Source organism: Equus quagga, chromosome 6, assembly GCF_021613505.1.
Source record: "Equus quagga isolate Etosha38 chromosome 6, UCLA_HA_Equagga_1.0, whole genome shotgun sequence".
NCBI classification, from domain to species: domain Eukaryota; kingdom Metazoa; phylum Chordata; class Mammalia; order Perissodactyla; family Equidae; genus Equus; species Equus quagga.
Window position 1 is genome coordinate 64,629,779 of NC_060272.1, and position 16,126 is coordinate 64,645,904.

General features: G+C 36.9%; 1 protein-coding gene across 2 annotated transcripts in view; it reads left to right on the plus strand.

The window, feature by feature from the left end:
* The window catches only part of PROSER1 (proline and serine rich 1), a 29,072-nt gene extending 23,733 nt beyond the window's left edge, over nt 1–5,339 (plus strand). The window contains exons 11-12 of one of the 2 annotated variants that reach the window (XM_046664598.1): nt 425–575; nt 1,202–5,339. In XM_046664598.1, the coding sequence (XP_046520554.1) occupies nt 425–575; nt 1,202–1,324 (274 nt within the window). In that variant the 3' untranslated portion in view covers nt 1,325–5,339. The remainder of the gene's footprint in view (nt 1–424; nt 576–1,201) is intronic. The other variant, XM_046664597.1, reaches the window with a different exon arrangement.
* The last annotated feature ends 10,787 nt before the right edge of the window (nt 5,340–16,126 follow it).

Below are 16,126 nucleotides of genomic sequence, written 5' to 3' on the forward strand. Positions count from 1 at the left end.
AGTCTTACTTTTAAGTGATTCAAATGAAAGTCAAAATATGATTGTTTGGTGGTGCTAAAGTATATTTTTCTGGGCTAAAACTTCACTGCTCAAAAAATGTTTTGTGGTTCTTCAAACCTGTTAAGATAAATATGTAAAATATTAATGCTGGCTCAGTTAATTTAGGACTTGTATTTGGTAATTTAACTTGACTATAAAACAGCAAAAAGTATTATATGCAAAACATAGACTTACTGAATTCAGAATAATTTATAATAGAAAGTAAGTTTTACATCAGCACATGACTGACTATTATGGTTGCTTCCAACAGAAACTCTAAGATTTTTTTTTTTTTTTACATCTTAAGATCTTATGTTTGATAAATGTAGAAACTGTAGTTTTTATGTCTTACCTGCAGTTTGACCTGTTCTATCTGTTGTTTTAGCTTATCCTCTGGACTTCAAGCTGCAGGCAGTTCTGTTTTTCCAGGCCTTTTGTCCCTCCCAGGTATCCCTGGGTTTTCCCAGAATCCCTCACAGTCATCCTTGCAAGAATTACAGCATAATGCAGCTGCACAGTCAGCATTGTTACAGCAGGTAAGCAGGCAATGTCTGGCATAAATAAAATGGTAGCATATGGAACAGAGCTTCTGTAGCGATACCATTACAATACCAATTGTGATATACCAACATTGGCAAAAAAAGTTATGAGAATGTTTAGAGATTTGATAATTAGTTCTTCCAAAGTTTTCAAATTATGCTTGTCTTCCTTCAGAAGGGTAACACAGGTGGTGGAATATATTCATCCGCATGAATCGTTTTTCCTGCTTGTAGAGTTTAAAGTCTCAGTTTGACGATTTCACAAACGGCATCTTTATACATGGCAGTTAAATTTTAGCTTGTCTTCCACAATTTAAGCTAAAATAATGGGCCATTAAAGTAAATTATATCTAGAAAACCTATTGATTTTTTTTTAATAAATAGAAATAAATAAAATAAAATAAAATAAAAAGAATATTAAATATTTTAATGGCATTTCTATGCATATCCTATATCTGAAGAAGTTTTAACGTTTTAATCTCAGGAAGCTGAGCAGACTTGTTTTGCCCCAGACTTTTTCTTTTCTTTCCTGTTCTGAATATCTAGTGTGGCACAGACGAAAGCAGGTACAGACCTGACTGAATCTGGTACTCTGCTAAACTGTGTGTTCTTCTTTCTGTCAGGTTCACTCAGCTTCAGCTCTGGACAGCTATCCAGCTCAGCCTGATGGGTTTCCTAGTTATCCTTCAACGCCAGGAACACCATTTTCTTTGCAACCAGGCCTGTCCCAAAGTGGGTGGCAGTGAATATATTTTAATTTGTATTCTCTTTTGGAGCAGCATCACAATTGCCTAAGGACTGCACTGAACAATGTGACAAATGTGAAGGTGACCAGAAGTCAGAAAATCAGGATAATCCTCGGGAAATTGGGAGAAAAGTTTAAAAACCACGGTTGCATTTTTTTTTAATGGTTTTAAGTATGAACACTCCCCTTTGTAAATATACTGACAGCAAATTGTATGGGAAGTAGTATTAAAAAACTGTTTGGGGACTTTTCACCTCCCACCTGATGAAATTTTGAGTCGTGTACGTGATCTATGTAGGAAGAATACTAAAGAGGAGGTTGAACTCTTTATAGCCGAATACAGCCTTAAATCTGCTCGTATAGCATCCACTGACAGAAGTAATAGTTGTGCCTCAGACTTACGGGTTGCCTGTGGCCCTTGGTGTGCATGAGTGATTCCTGTTAGCATCATTGGAACTCTGTACTCCACATCTATCCACAAAAGGGAACTGGAGACCCACAGTTACTTTTCATTTCTGACATTAATGATCATATATATACTGCTGAATTTAACTCAATATATTTCAGGTAAGTGAAAATGGTGCTTATTATAGTCTTTAGAATGACTTTCAGGTGTTTTTGACTAAAAATATGTATCCAGAACTACTGTCTTACAGAAATACAAGTAAGGCTTGTGATAATTTGCCTTCAAAACTTTTTTCTTAAGCTCAGCAGTATCCAAATGAGTGAGGAACATTTGACTGACTCTTGGGCCACCTCTATTGCTCATTCTGCTCTGGAAGCTCCTGGTGAATGTTTACAATTATGGGATGTAGTATTTCTGTTTGTACTTAAAGTCAAATGCTCATCAAAAATAATTGTGTGACAACAGATAGAGAAGACTTGCTCTGTTGGTAGATATGCAGTGTGTACTCTATTTAAGCATCTGTGGTAGTTTAACATGATTGAATGTCATTAATTTAAGTGTAATAACTGCCACGTTGAGAGGAACGGGGGAGTAGGGAGAGTTATTTCCAATCCTGTGATTAAAAGTGTAAACTAGAATCTACTGTAGTACATTTCAGCATCGAGAAGTTTTACTTTTATAAAGATGGTGTCTGGAAGATGTTGCTAATGTATTTTCCTTCAACATGGGGAACAAACTTTTTAAGTATATTCATAAATATTCCTGTATGGTTAGTTTTTAACAATTTTTTAAAATAAACTTTATGGATATGACAAATATTTTATAAGCGTTTTATTAAATACTTGGATAGGCTTTTTAATTTTTTGTGTGTGCTAGATATAAGAACATTTTTGTCCAAATTTAGTTGAAACTCAATATATACTACTGATCGTTCATCCTTTACGTAGTATTTTATGTGAAAGTTACATTATTACAAACACCTGAATCGGACTATTTATGCCTTTAATTATCCTCAAACACAGAATGTAACCTCATGCGTAGTCTGATACCAGTTGCTAGAAGTTGGCATTTGTTCTTTTTTAAGTCTACACTCATAAAAGCTTTTGAAGATTATCTTGTATTGCTTATGTATGTTGTCCATTCACTCAGAAAAAAGCTATTGAGTAATCTTTCTATAGTGATGCTACTACCAGGTTTATTCTGTCCTATGAGCCCATTATCATGACAGCAAGGAACTGTATCCTGTTCATCTCTTAGATGTATTCCTGATGTCTTGCACATATTGGACACTTAAAGGTTTATATAAAATGAAAAGAATGTTTTGGAGTATTTGCATATAATTACTAGAGACTGGTTTTATCTATCTCAGAACCCTGTGAGATAAGTACTAGCAACCTAATTCATGAGATAAAGAAACCAAGGTGTAAGTAAGTGTAAATTTGAACCAGTAAATTTGGCATTTACTACCAATAACAGGCTACTTGTACCACCAAGTGCTATGAAAATACATAGGAGGGAGGGTGAGTACCTTACTGCCTAAGGATGTCCAGAAAGGTTTCTCAGTGACATTAAAGTCTTAAAGGATGGGCAAGGATTAACATCCTTTTTAAAGCTGCAAAGTGTGACACAGTAGCATAGTAAAATAATCACATAACTGGATGTAGTTTGAATGATGTTTGTAGTTCAAGTGAATCTAAAAAACAAGGGAGGGACGTGATCACAAAAGACCCTGTAAGCTGTGCTAAGGAGCTGGGCATTTGTTCTGTGGTCAACAGTTTGGAAATTTATCAGAAAGCACTTTTTAAAAATCAGTTAGCCTGCAGCAAGGAAGCTGGATTGAAAGTAGTAAGATGGATGGTTATTGCAGAAATCCAAAAATGAAGAGGATGAAGATTGGCTTTATGAAGAGGGAATAGAAATGGACCTCTCCATTGCCTTTCCATAGAGTCCCATGGTCTGTTTAGGATTTGCAAACGTTGTTAATTCATATAATTGATTAATTTTAAGCCTTACCCCACGTGATTTGCCTGATGAGTTTAGTCTGTGCATTTATAAAATGCATTTAGTGTCACAGAATTTTTCAAAAGACTTTACTCCAAATCGAACTTAATGAGCCTTTGTTGTTTTTAAAGGTGATCGAACATTAGTAAACAATGTCTAATTTGGATCAGTTAAAAGATTAAATATTCGAAAACTTTGGCAAGTAAATTGGGAAGGATGAGCAAAATTAAAGTATCCCCAAGAGCTTTGTATTCAGGAAGGACATTATGATACTGACTTTAATTTACATTTAAACATTAACATATGCCCGGTAAAATTTCATGGTAAAAGGTAAACGGCATCAGTGTTTGTAACTCCTAATTGATGGAGAGGGAAAATGGAATAAGAAAAAACATCCAGAAGAAGGCACAGAAAAGTTGAGGAAATGAGAAGCACACAGTAAGATGTTAGCTGTACTTCCCTGTATATTGTTAGTATCACAACCCTTGTCAATGGAAAGGAGGCAGCAGCCTCAGAAGGCTTCACAGCCTAGTTCCACTGAACATACTCTTCCAAGAGAACAGAAAGAGAAGACACGCCTCAACTCGTCCCTATGGACCAATATAACCTTGATACCAAAACTCAGACAAGAATAGTGTGAAGAAAAAATGCAAGTCAGCCTTATGTCAACCTTACCCAACATAATACTAAAACATCATAAAATATCAGCAACACAGAGCATTTATTCTTAAGAAAATGATGTACCATAATCAAGTTGGGTTTATATCAGGAGTGTAAGAAGAAAATAACATTAAGAAATCTAAAGTCCAATTCGTCACATTAACAAATGGAGAAAAACCATTTTCCCAGTCTGTATAAAAAAAGTTTGGTAAAATTCAATCACCGTAATGAGTAAAAAACATGCACACACTTAGCAAACTAGGAAAAGAAGGAAACTTTACCAGGTAAAGAAAATCTATAAAAGTATCTAGCATACGTTATTCTTAATTATGAAATGTTAGAAAAATCCCTTTAAAATCAGAGACTGATCAAGTAAAATGTAATTCAGCATTGTACTAGACACCCCAGCTGGTGTAGTAAGGTACAAAAACAAACTGAAAGGTGTCATGATTGGAAAGGAAGATGTAAAGCTTAAAGAGGTCGATTTTACAGATTTACAGATATGCTCAAAAAGTTGCATTTTCAAATATGAGCAACAGGAGAAAACGATTCAAAAAAAATTCTAGATAATGGAATACTATTCAGTGTTAAAAAGAAATAAGATATGAAGCCATGAAAAGATGTTATGGAACCTTAAATGTTTATTACCAAGTGAAAGAAACCAATCTGAAAAGGCTTCCCTATGATTCCGACTATATGACATTGTGGAAAAAGCAAAAGTATGGACACAGTGAAAAAATCAGTGTTGCCAGGGCTTGGAGGGAGGGGCAGGGAAGGAGGAATAGAGCACAGAGGATGTTTAGGGCAGTGAAAATATATGATACTATAATGATGGATACATGACCTTATACATTTGTCCAAACCCATAGAACTTGCAGCACCAAGAGGGAACCCTGAGGTAAATTGTGGACTTTGGATGATTATGATATGTCAGCGTAGGTTCATCAATTGTAACAAATGTACCCCTGTGGTAGGAATGTTGATAATGGGGGAAGATGTGCCTGTGTGGGGACAGGGGGGTTATGGGAAAGCTCTGTACCTTCCTCTCAATTTTGTTGTGAACATAAAACTGCTCTAAAGAAATAAAGTCTTTAAAAAGAGAAGAAAACAGTGGCGTGTTACCCAGAAATAAATCCAACAAAAATGAATAACAACTTTATGGAGAATTTTTTTTTAACTTTATGGGATACTTTAAAGAAAACCTATTGAAATGGAGGTTACACAATCATCATGGTTACAAATAATAGATACTTTAGGATGTCGCATCTCTCAATCTCTGAATTCAATGCAATTCCAATAAAAATCCCAATAGTTTTCATTAAGTTTTATAAGCTTATTCTAAAATTTATACAGAAGAGCAAAGGATGAACAATAGCCAAAACACTTCTGAAGACAATAACTTGCTCTGTCAAATACCAAGACTTGTTATAGAGCCATAGAAACTAAGACAGTGCAGTATTAACGGGGGATAACAAACTGATAGTGGAGCATCATAGCCCGGGAAGTCCCACTCACATGGAAACAATTTATAATAGATCAGTTAAGGTTTGGGACTGTTAGAAGGCACTGTGATAATTGGTTATTTATATGGAAGAAAATTAAAACAAATGCCTACACTGCACCATGCACAAAAAGCAACTCTAGGTGAATTAAAGACTTAAATTCAAAAGAACAAATAACTCTAAAAACTTTCAAAGAAAATACAGGAGGATATCTTTAAGACCTTAGAAAGGGAAGGATTTTTAAACAAGGCACATCAAACACTAAATATATTGAAATTTCATATATTTGTATCAGTCATCATAAAAAAGATAAGCCACACTGGGAGACTATATCTGCCACTTCTGTAACTGTCAAGTATTAATATATATAGAAGTATATAGAAAGTATATATACATATCAAGTATATATATTTATGAAGACTACCTATAAGTCAGTAAGAAAAAGGTAAAAAAATATTAAAAACAAAAGACATACGTACCAAGAAGAAAACATGAATTGTAAATAGCCATGTGAAAATTGTTCGGCCTCCTTAAAATTCAGGGAAATCTAAGTTCAGATTATTATGAAATACTATTTTACACCGACTAAGTTGTCAAGTATCAAAAGCTCTAACAATATCAAGTAGTATCAATGATGTAGAACAAGAGGAATACTTGTACTCTGCTAGTAGACGATTAAATTTATAAGAACAAACCAGTTTGGAAAACAATTTTGAAAAATTTTTCACAACAATCTTCTACAGTTGAAAATAATTCCAGCAATTTCATTCCTGAATGTGTACACCTTGATTTTAGGGCCTAAAGAAACTCTTGCACATATATGTATGCACCAGGAGACATGTACAAAAATAGTCATGGTAGCATTATTTGTAATAACAAAAACTTTAAAGTATTCCAAGTAAGTAAGTGAATTGTGGCCTATTTACACTATCATGTGTTAAGTAGACTGAAAAAGAACAAATAATAGCTTCATGCAGCAATGTGGATGAACCTTAAAATCATAATATGGAGCCATAAAAGCAATCCAGTATACTACATGAGTATTTTTACATAGGTCAAAGGCAAAGAAAGCTAAGTGATATTATTCAGAGATATATACATGTGTGATTTAAAAAACTTTTAAAAGCAAGAGAATAATCAACATAAATATGGATTGTGGTAATGGGGTGGTGGGGATGAGACTTAGGGGAGAATACTCAAATAGCTTCCATGATGTTGGTCATCTTCCGGCTTGAAGGTTGGGTAGTATGTTCATTGCTGTTCATTTTATTCAATAAATACACACATGTGCATTCATTATGCCATACGTACATACATTGTATATATTATTTCACATGTATCATCGAAATTTCCATAATAAAAATGTCTATTCAATACAATGCTTTCTAATGGGTAGAATATTGAATTGGAAAGAAGGGTATGCAGGTAGAGATGTTTAGTCAGCTGATACTTGAAAATATTTATTATTCTGGAGAGAAGTCTAGGCCAGATACGCAGTTTGGGAAGTTATCACTATAAATATCCTTACAGATCTGTTGATTGAATTTGTTCTTTGAAGATGTAGATATTCAAGAATTAGTTATATGAGAATGAATAAGATAGAATGGATGATGTTTATTGGTGAAAAGTTAGTGAAATCAGAGAATTCCATCATTTAAAGAAATGGCAATGTTTTCCTAAGGGAGTAGCAAATATCCTGGAACATACATGTGCATCTTAGCAAGAAATGATGATGGATGACATCTGGTGAAAGAGTCTTCCTGAAAGCAGAAGCTTGGGAAAGGATAAAGGTCCAAGGCCAGAATGGATTATCTCAAGATAGCATTTGTACTCTAAGATGAACATTCAGGGAAAATCAAATATATATATTAGGGACGGCATCTTGTTTATATGTCAAGAGTGGGAATAGAGATAGGGCTTTTAAAAACATAGCTGTCCTCACTTCAGGACTTTCCCTAGTTCCAGAATTGGCAGAATGAAAGTGTAGAAACACACAGAGAAATCTTCACTGGGAGTGCATTCCAGTAATTCTCTATCTGCTTTATTCCCCCATCCTCACTCCCCTATAGTGGAGGGGAGAAAATTCCATTAATGTGGCCCACAGATAATGAGAATTCATCATGTGAACCTGACGACTTATATTTTAGACAAAGGAGAAGGATATATTGAAAATGGGCTCATGTTTCATTCGTTTCCTGAGGCCCTCTTTGTTAGGGACCCAGCTTGTCAACTTATCATAGGTGTTCCTTACGTGTTGAAATCACTCTTGCTTTCTAGGCTGAGATATTTGGAACATTTTGTAGGAAGAAGAAAAACAGTTGCTTAGTCATCTTCCAAGGGGATGTATTTGTTACAAGTGCCCTGGAGGCTCTCTCCAGCTGCCACCAGGGAACAATTATTGTTACTGTTGTTTTGAACCTTCTACCTCAGTCTGGTGGTGCTCGCGTAAGTGGTATGTGGCCAATATTAAGGGAAAATGTGTTTAGAAATTAGCTAAACGAGCACTTCCAAAACACTTTGCTGCGTAACTGTAGAGCGTCATCCAATTCAGGGGGAAAGGGGCTTCCTGTTCCAGGCAAAGATTGTCTACAGCTTAGTCACAAGAAATTACGGAAACAGGAAGTTTTCCTGTTGCTCTTTCCACGAGAGGTTAGTCCTCAGGTGATGATGACATGGTGATCAAGTAGAGACCAGGAAGAAACAAAATGGAATCTATGGATAGTACAGGACCAGGAATGGGCCTCAAATCTTCAAATTTGAAACAAAATGGAGTAGCAGGAAGAGAAGAGAGGTGATCAATGTTTTCAATCAATTACTAATGAATCTTCCATTTGCTTGAAACAACGGGAAAAGGGAGATATGGTGAAAATTAACACAACACTCTCATTTTAGAAAGAAGATAGTTGAGTCCTGAGAAATACAGCTCAGCTCTCATTCATGGTAATCATAATTACCATTTATTAATGCCAGTCATTACTTTGAGTACTTTACACGTAATATTTCATATAATTCTCACATAGCCAACTTTGGTAGAGACCATTATTGTGCGCATTTCACAGATGAAAAAGTGAGACATGAAGAGGTTAAATAAGCTACCCAGCGTCACACAGCCAGTTCATGATAGAGCCAGGATTTCTCTACACCCAGGCAGAGGGAGCTGTGAGTCCGCCTTCCCCACTATGCCTCTGCCACCATTTCCACATCAAGCCAGAACCCAGGACGTGTGAGAACAGTGCAGAGGCAAGGATTCTGCAGCAGACGGTCACTGATTCTGCGTGTGCATGTGCATCTGTTTTAATCTGTGTTTCTGGTCCCCAACCTCCTTTCCCAGAGTTCTCATAGTCCTCATAGTCCTCATTAATTCTTCTAATTACAAACTGTGGATGACAGCCATGGTTATTACTGTAATTTGAGTTTGTGGAGAAGGCAACTAAGATTATCAAGTAGTTGGCAAAAGTAACCAACAATCTGGGAGGTTTTATAAGATGAAGTTGCTAAAAAGAAAGTAACTGGATAATTAGAGAAGAAAGACTAGAAAAGATGCCCTGGGAAAGAACAGAGTCTATTTTGTTTTCACATGCAGGAAAACAAAGTATTATTTGGAATATTGATATGAGAAAGATGAGCATCAGAAAACTAGAAAATCAGTGCTTTCAGTATTGGAATAAGTGCAAAATTGTCCTTGATTCCAAGTGGTATGATGAAAGGACTCCTGGAATAGCAGCCTGGGGATCTGGATTCGAGAAAGGGCTTTGCCATTTTGAGCTGTTATCCTTGACAAACTACATTGTTGTTATGATTAACAAGTATCTGTTGGGTATCAGCTATGTGCCTGCATTGTTCTAAATGCTGCAGGTGCCATGGTAAAAAATCACAGACCTAGTCACTCCCCTCATGGAAGTTATAGTGTAGGGCAAGGGGTCAGCAATTGTTTTCTGCAGAGGAATCCATAGTAAATATTTTAATCCTTGCAAGCTATACAGTCTCTATAGCATCTATTCAATGCTGCAGGTGCGGTGCAAAAGTGACCATAAACAATACGGAAACAAATGGATGTGGCTGTGTTCCAATAACACTTTATTTACAAAAATAGGTTGCAGACCAAATTTGGCTAGCAGGCTGTCGTTAGCCAACCCCTAGTCTAGAGGAAGAAACAGACATTAATAAAATAATTATGCATATAGTAACATGTGCAAAGGCCCTGTAGCAAAAAGGACATACATAGCTTTAGTGAGATTGATAGAAGGCAAATGGGATTGTCGCTAAGTGAGGGAGGGGAGTTCATGTGACTGAGGCCGGAAAGGGAGGCAGGGGCAGACTAGCAGGGTCTTTGATGGGATACTTAGGATTTTAGTCTTTGCCAAACTAACAATTGGCAGTCATTGAATTATTTTAAGTAGGATGGTGACATGATCACATTCAAGTTTCAAGAGATCACTCACTGTATTATGTAGAATGAATTGGTTGAAATGTTCTCATCTGAAACAGAAGGATGGATACGCCTTCCCCGTGTATCAGACAGGTCACTGTAGTGAATAAATTACACAAGTTGTGCGGAAGTGTTTTATAAAATATAATTGATGTAGAAAATTACATAGTGATATTTTATGGGAAGCAACACCATCAGGTATATTCTTCTGAATTTTCTATATGAACAAAGGCAGTCCAAACTCACGAAAGAAATCCTTTTGTTTATGTTAACTGGCTGCCTTCACCAGGGTGACGACTCCTTAGGGTGCACACGAAAGAAAAGGAACGTCTCTCTCTCTCATTCTGTCTTCTCCTCTTCTACTCTCCCAAGCACACCAAGGGTGCTGTCTGGAGCCTAGGCCTGGCTCCAAACCCATGAAAGTTGGCCAAGTATAAAAGCTTCTCAAGAATGAGATGGCTCCTGGGGCGTCCTCCCCTGAGAAGCAGGATAAAGAGAATTTAGTGGGTAAGTTCCTTTCTCCTGCTTTAAGTCAATTTTATCTATATTAGGCAAAGGAGAGTAGTGGCTTTATAGAGAGTTACAGAGTAAGACTGGGGTAGATTAATTCACATTGAGATTGGCTTCAATTTCATTTAGAGCCCAGGATTTGGGATTCATTGCTTATTGTGATTTTATTTTCTTCTTGAACCGTAGTCTCTAACTTGCTCTTTTTCTTCGGTGTTCAATACAATTTGTATTTATCTTTGCATTCATTTTTTTTGCATTAATTAGTAAAGACATATTGAACAGGCTGAAATTTACCCATTTTCAAATATCATCTGATGATGCTGTGATTAAAAAAAAGTTGGTTTGAGTTGTACCACGTCTGACACATGGAGAGAAGTTAAGGAAAATAAAACTTAGCCCATAAGCACCAACAACTACCTTGAATATTAATGGCTATTCTGTATTACAAAGCATTTTGCTTACATTGTATTTTTAAATCCTGCAATAATTCTGAGGTAGATGCTCTTATAATCTCATTTTGTGAAGGAGAAAAGTGAGTCTTGGAGAATTAAAGTGATGATGATGATATGCATGTGTCCTAACTGATGCTCTATACCTTATGTTGCCCAAGAAGTCATGGTGCGAGTTAGAAGGAGAGAATACATTTGGCATTATCAGTTTATAAAAGAAAAAGTATACATTTAGAGACATTTACCTGCACTGGAAAAGAAACTTCTCTTGAAGTAGGCCTAGCGACTTCGATATGTCAAAGGCAGTAACTATCTGGAAGTGCAAGGGAGGTCTTTTCAAGAGTATCCTTCATTATCTTTTTAAACGTCATGAGACATTTTCACTTCCATTTGACAGGTGAAGACATGAGCTGGGTAAATGGCATGGTTGAAGCTCTATCACCATTGAGATATTTAAAAGTGTTCATGGGTTTACTTGGTTTTGATTTTTTAATATAATGAAAAACCTTCACTGTCACAGAACAAACAGAAATGGGGTTTATAATTTACAACTTCTGATTTCGTCTGCTTTTGGCAACTGATGAGAGATGTAATATCCATCACTCTTGGAGATTTGTGGGATAAGTTTGCCCTTGCGTCCTCTCTCTTGGATACATTCACGAGACATTATTCAGTCCTTCAAGCTGTACAGAAATGTCCACTCACAAATGTTGAGTGAATTAGATGAATAACTGAGTCCTGATGATCGCCTCCAGCAGGAGCCTTCTGCAGTCCTGTGCCACTGGCTTGTACCAGCTTTTGAAAGGCACTAGTAGTATGCATCTCTTCCTAACTCCAAGTTCAGTGACGTCACAAGGCTAGATCAGAATTTTTAGAATGCTGTGAATTAGGGCATTTCCCCCCAGAGTCTTAGTTGTTAAACATTTACTAGCAGACCACTACTTATTAGCCTTTGACATTCTCCGTCATCTCGTTCTTTTTTTCTTTCTTTTTCCTTTAAGAGTTGAAGTGAAGTTAATTGGAATCTCTATCATCTAAATCTTAGAAGTTCTTCTCAACATTAATATACAGAAGAATCTCCCTGGGGAGCTTTTAAAAACACAGATTCCTAGTCTTCACCTCTAGAAGTTCTGGTACTCTAGGTCTGGGATGGACTTGAGATTTGGCATCCAAATAAGTTCCCAACCTGGTGAGGTTGCCAGACGGAGACCACACTTTGAATAGCACAGTATTTCTTTTTAGCAATTCCACATTTTTCTGAAAAATGTTCCTTGATGCAAGCTGTGTGCATATTTCAGAGAAAAAGGCAATAGGGAAGATGCTTTACTGGTGATGAAAAGGTAATGTTTTCTCGTAGGGTTTCACTTTAGATTTTATGTTTGATGCTTAAAATTCTTGATTCTCTAGAGAAAGAACCAGGGAGTTGCTGAGACTCTGTTTTACTGACTCTATCTCCACAGGCTTGGAAGTGACTAGAAAGAGGGGAGAATTGTTAACACTGCACCCCCAGGCCGTGGGAAGGTGATTGTTCTCATTCCACACACCTTTTATGTCTACCCTGGGAAGCATCTGGTCTTTCTTGCTCTGAATACACAAAGGACTTTATTTTTAATTGACAGATAGTTTTTTATTTTTAAATTGCTTTTTAAAATTATAAAGGTATCAAAAATTAAACTCAGAACAGTTGAAACTAGTCATACTTCCATGACTCAGAATTAATCACTCTTAATATTTTGCTTAATTTTCTTCCAATATTTTTTCTATGCATAAGTTTTTATTAATTAGGACAATACAGTTCTTACAATTTTGCTTCTTACTACTTCTTTCTTTTAACATTATACTATAACAATTTTCTCATGGTTTTGTAAATGTAAAAAAATATTCATAATATGATACTGTGTAGATATATCATGCTTTGCTTAATTTTTTCTCCATTGTTGTACTTTCAGGGTGTTTTTGATTTATCACTGTTATAAAGAACACCAGCATGAGACTGTTTGGGCATAAATCATAAGGACAAAGTATTTGTACTTGTTGCTGTTGGGAGTGTTGTTATTTCAGACAGAAAAGGGAGGGTGAGAGAGAGAATGATGCAAGGAAAACATTTTCTCTTAAGTTTCTTCTCACAATGGTAGGGTGAGGGTACAGTAAATTGGTACATATGAAAGAGAAAATGCAAGGCCATATGGTTTTCAGCTTAATTGACTCTCTTGAGAGCAAATGGAATCTCCTCTAATGGATCGTTATTTCCAGACAAGAAACTTCAAACACATCAATAAATCTGCTATGTTGCTGAGCATCATTCTTGACATTTCAGTGTATTTAGTGTGCCATTCACTTCATTCATTCAGTGAATGAATTCAGAATCTACTGTGTAGCAGGAGATGGAGACAGAAAAATAAAGTGCCTGCTCTCAAAGCACTAGAAATCTACAGGAAAGACATACAAGTTAGCTAAAAATTACAATTGTCATGGAGGAAGACAATTCCTCTACCCTCTAGGTCCTTCTGGCTGGGTTACAAATTAAATTGACATGAGACAGAAAAACAGGAGAAAATCAAACAAAGTTTAATAACATGTATACATGGAAGAAAACCAGGAAATCTGAGTGAGTCTCCAGAATGGCCAAAGCCGTCACCTTAAATACCATCTTCAGCTAAAGACAAAGGAGGATGTTGGGGGTCGGGGTGTCAGTTATGGGAAGTTACCAGAAAAAGGAGAGTAAACAAGCGTAAGGTTATTATGCAGATTTAAGTCCTTGCCTTCTGCATTGATAAGAGTTTCTAGAGACAAGGTCATCCCCCCCTCTTCCTGGTACAGAGAGGGAGACACCTTTACAGGTGGAGATTTCCCTTACAAATAAATGTCTCTTACAAAGGGTAACTTCTACTTGGTTTTTGAGAACTTCTCCCATGTCTGCAGTTTCTGAAAAGTAACCAGCCCAAAATAATGCTCATGCCAAAGAGACACACCTTGAGGTGGCAAATTCTACTCCCCTACACAATGCACTATGAAAGGTGATGCTAGAGGTTGTATTAGAATCTCAGAAGAGCATCACCCAAAGGTGGAGGTGAGAGAGAAAAATATTCCTAGAAAAAAAGGTGTTTGAGCTGACCATGTGGCTGGGTGAGAGAGGAGAATGTGGGATATGAACTGGAAGGCTGGGGGACACAAAGGCCCTTGCAAAGGCACAAAGATGTGCATGAACTTTGGTGCTTTCTCTACTGCAGGGAGTGTTTATGTGCAGTTAGCATGCAGCTTAGTCATCTAGATCCAGAAGTGAGAGACCAAAGCACGGCCCCTTGAAAAGCTGAATTATGGATGCCCATCAAGCCTGGTCTCTGAATGGCAGGCTTGGGAGTTCCTGCTGCATCTGACTGATGGAGATGGAGCCTCACTAGACTTCGTCATGGGGAGGCTGCAGGGCAATCTGCCTCTGAGAGGAAATCATGAAAAGGGGCACACAAGGGGGCTTTGATTGTGTTGGCAATGCTTAAATTGTTAAGCTGAAGGGAGGGGTATAAGGTATTAAAAACATTATTATTACATCTTTTTGAATATTCTATTTCAAAACATATCTTAAATATTTCTCAAAAGGATCAAATGGTAAAAAGGAACTCAGTTTAAATGCATCCTAAAGTTCATGTAACTACATCCGTAAGCACAGATCATCCTTCTGTGGTTGAGATGTACATCTGACAGTTTAGGAAACCCATAGGATTATAGGATTTTGTGGTCATACGACCAGCGATGATGATAAGATCATCATCCGGCTCTGATTTAGTGGTTTTGCACCAAAGATCTAGTATCCCTCTCTCTCTTTTTTAAGGTTCTAAAAGTTATCTTAAAGAACTTATGAAGTCAGCGGCTAGATTACTTTAGGAGGTAGAGACCTTCAGGGGTTAGGGTTTTATTGTATGTTCTCCTTAAAAATGTAGTTCTTGCACATATAGCGGAGCCATCATCTGGATGGACCAGAATATCCACAACAGATATTTAGAATCCTACCTGGTAAAAGCAAAATAAATTAAAAATAAAACAAAATAGTGAGTAAATCGTCACAGCAAAAATTGCACCAAAGTTAAACAGTTAAGAAAGACTTTAGCCAAGAACTATTGCAATAGAGGAGAGAGGCCAGAGCTCAATCTAAACCAACTCCACTGAAACAAACCAGTCTAGGGTTTTTAAAGGCTGGAGTGAGCTAGTGGAAAAGTGCTGGAGAACCTTAGGGGGTGGTCATAGGCCATCTGTGTTTACTAATAAACTTACATCTTTATGAGTGGGGATATTTTTACAACCTGGAGCAAGGTGCCCACTGAAGTTAGCCTCCTACCCTCCCACAGAGAGTGGAAGATGGGAGTGCTATCTTCTTTGATGATTACATTTCAAAAGAATAGTTGCCAGGTCCTTGAGAAGATAGTCCTGGATTATAAAACTGGCAAAAGACTTTAAAAAATATTTATATCTCAAAGAGGCAGAGAAAGAATCTACAAGGATAAGTGTTCTAAAGAAAATGCTCTAAGAAAAGGAAAATCAGGGGCCTAGGGTCAGAATAATTGATTTAACATTTAATCCAGCCGAGGGAATTGTTAGGCTGTGTTGACCAAAATACAGCTCTAGGAAAATCCTAGGCAGTGGCTTGGCTGACTAGAGGGCCTCCTGATAGGGCTAACAATTCCTTTCCACGTAATTTACTTAATCCTCATAACTAGTTATTATCGTGTTAACAGAAGAGGAGATAAGACTTAAGCAGGTTAAGTGACTTGCCAGATGTCCTCTAGCTCTCAAATGGAGGTGTCTCAATTAGAATGTATGGCCCTTTGACTCAGGGCCTGCACTTTCCATC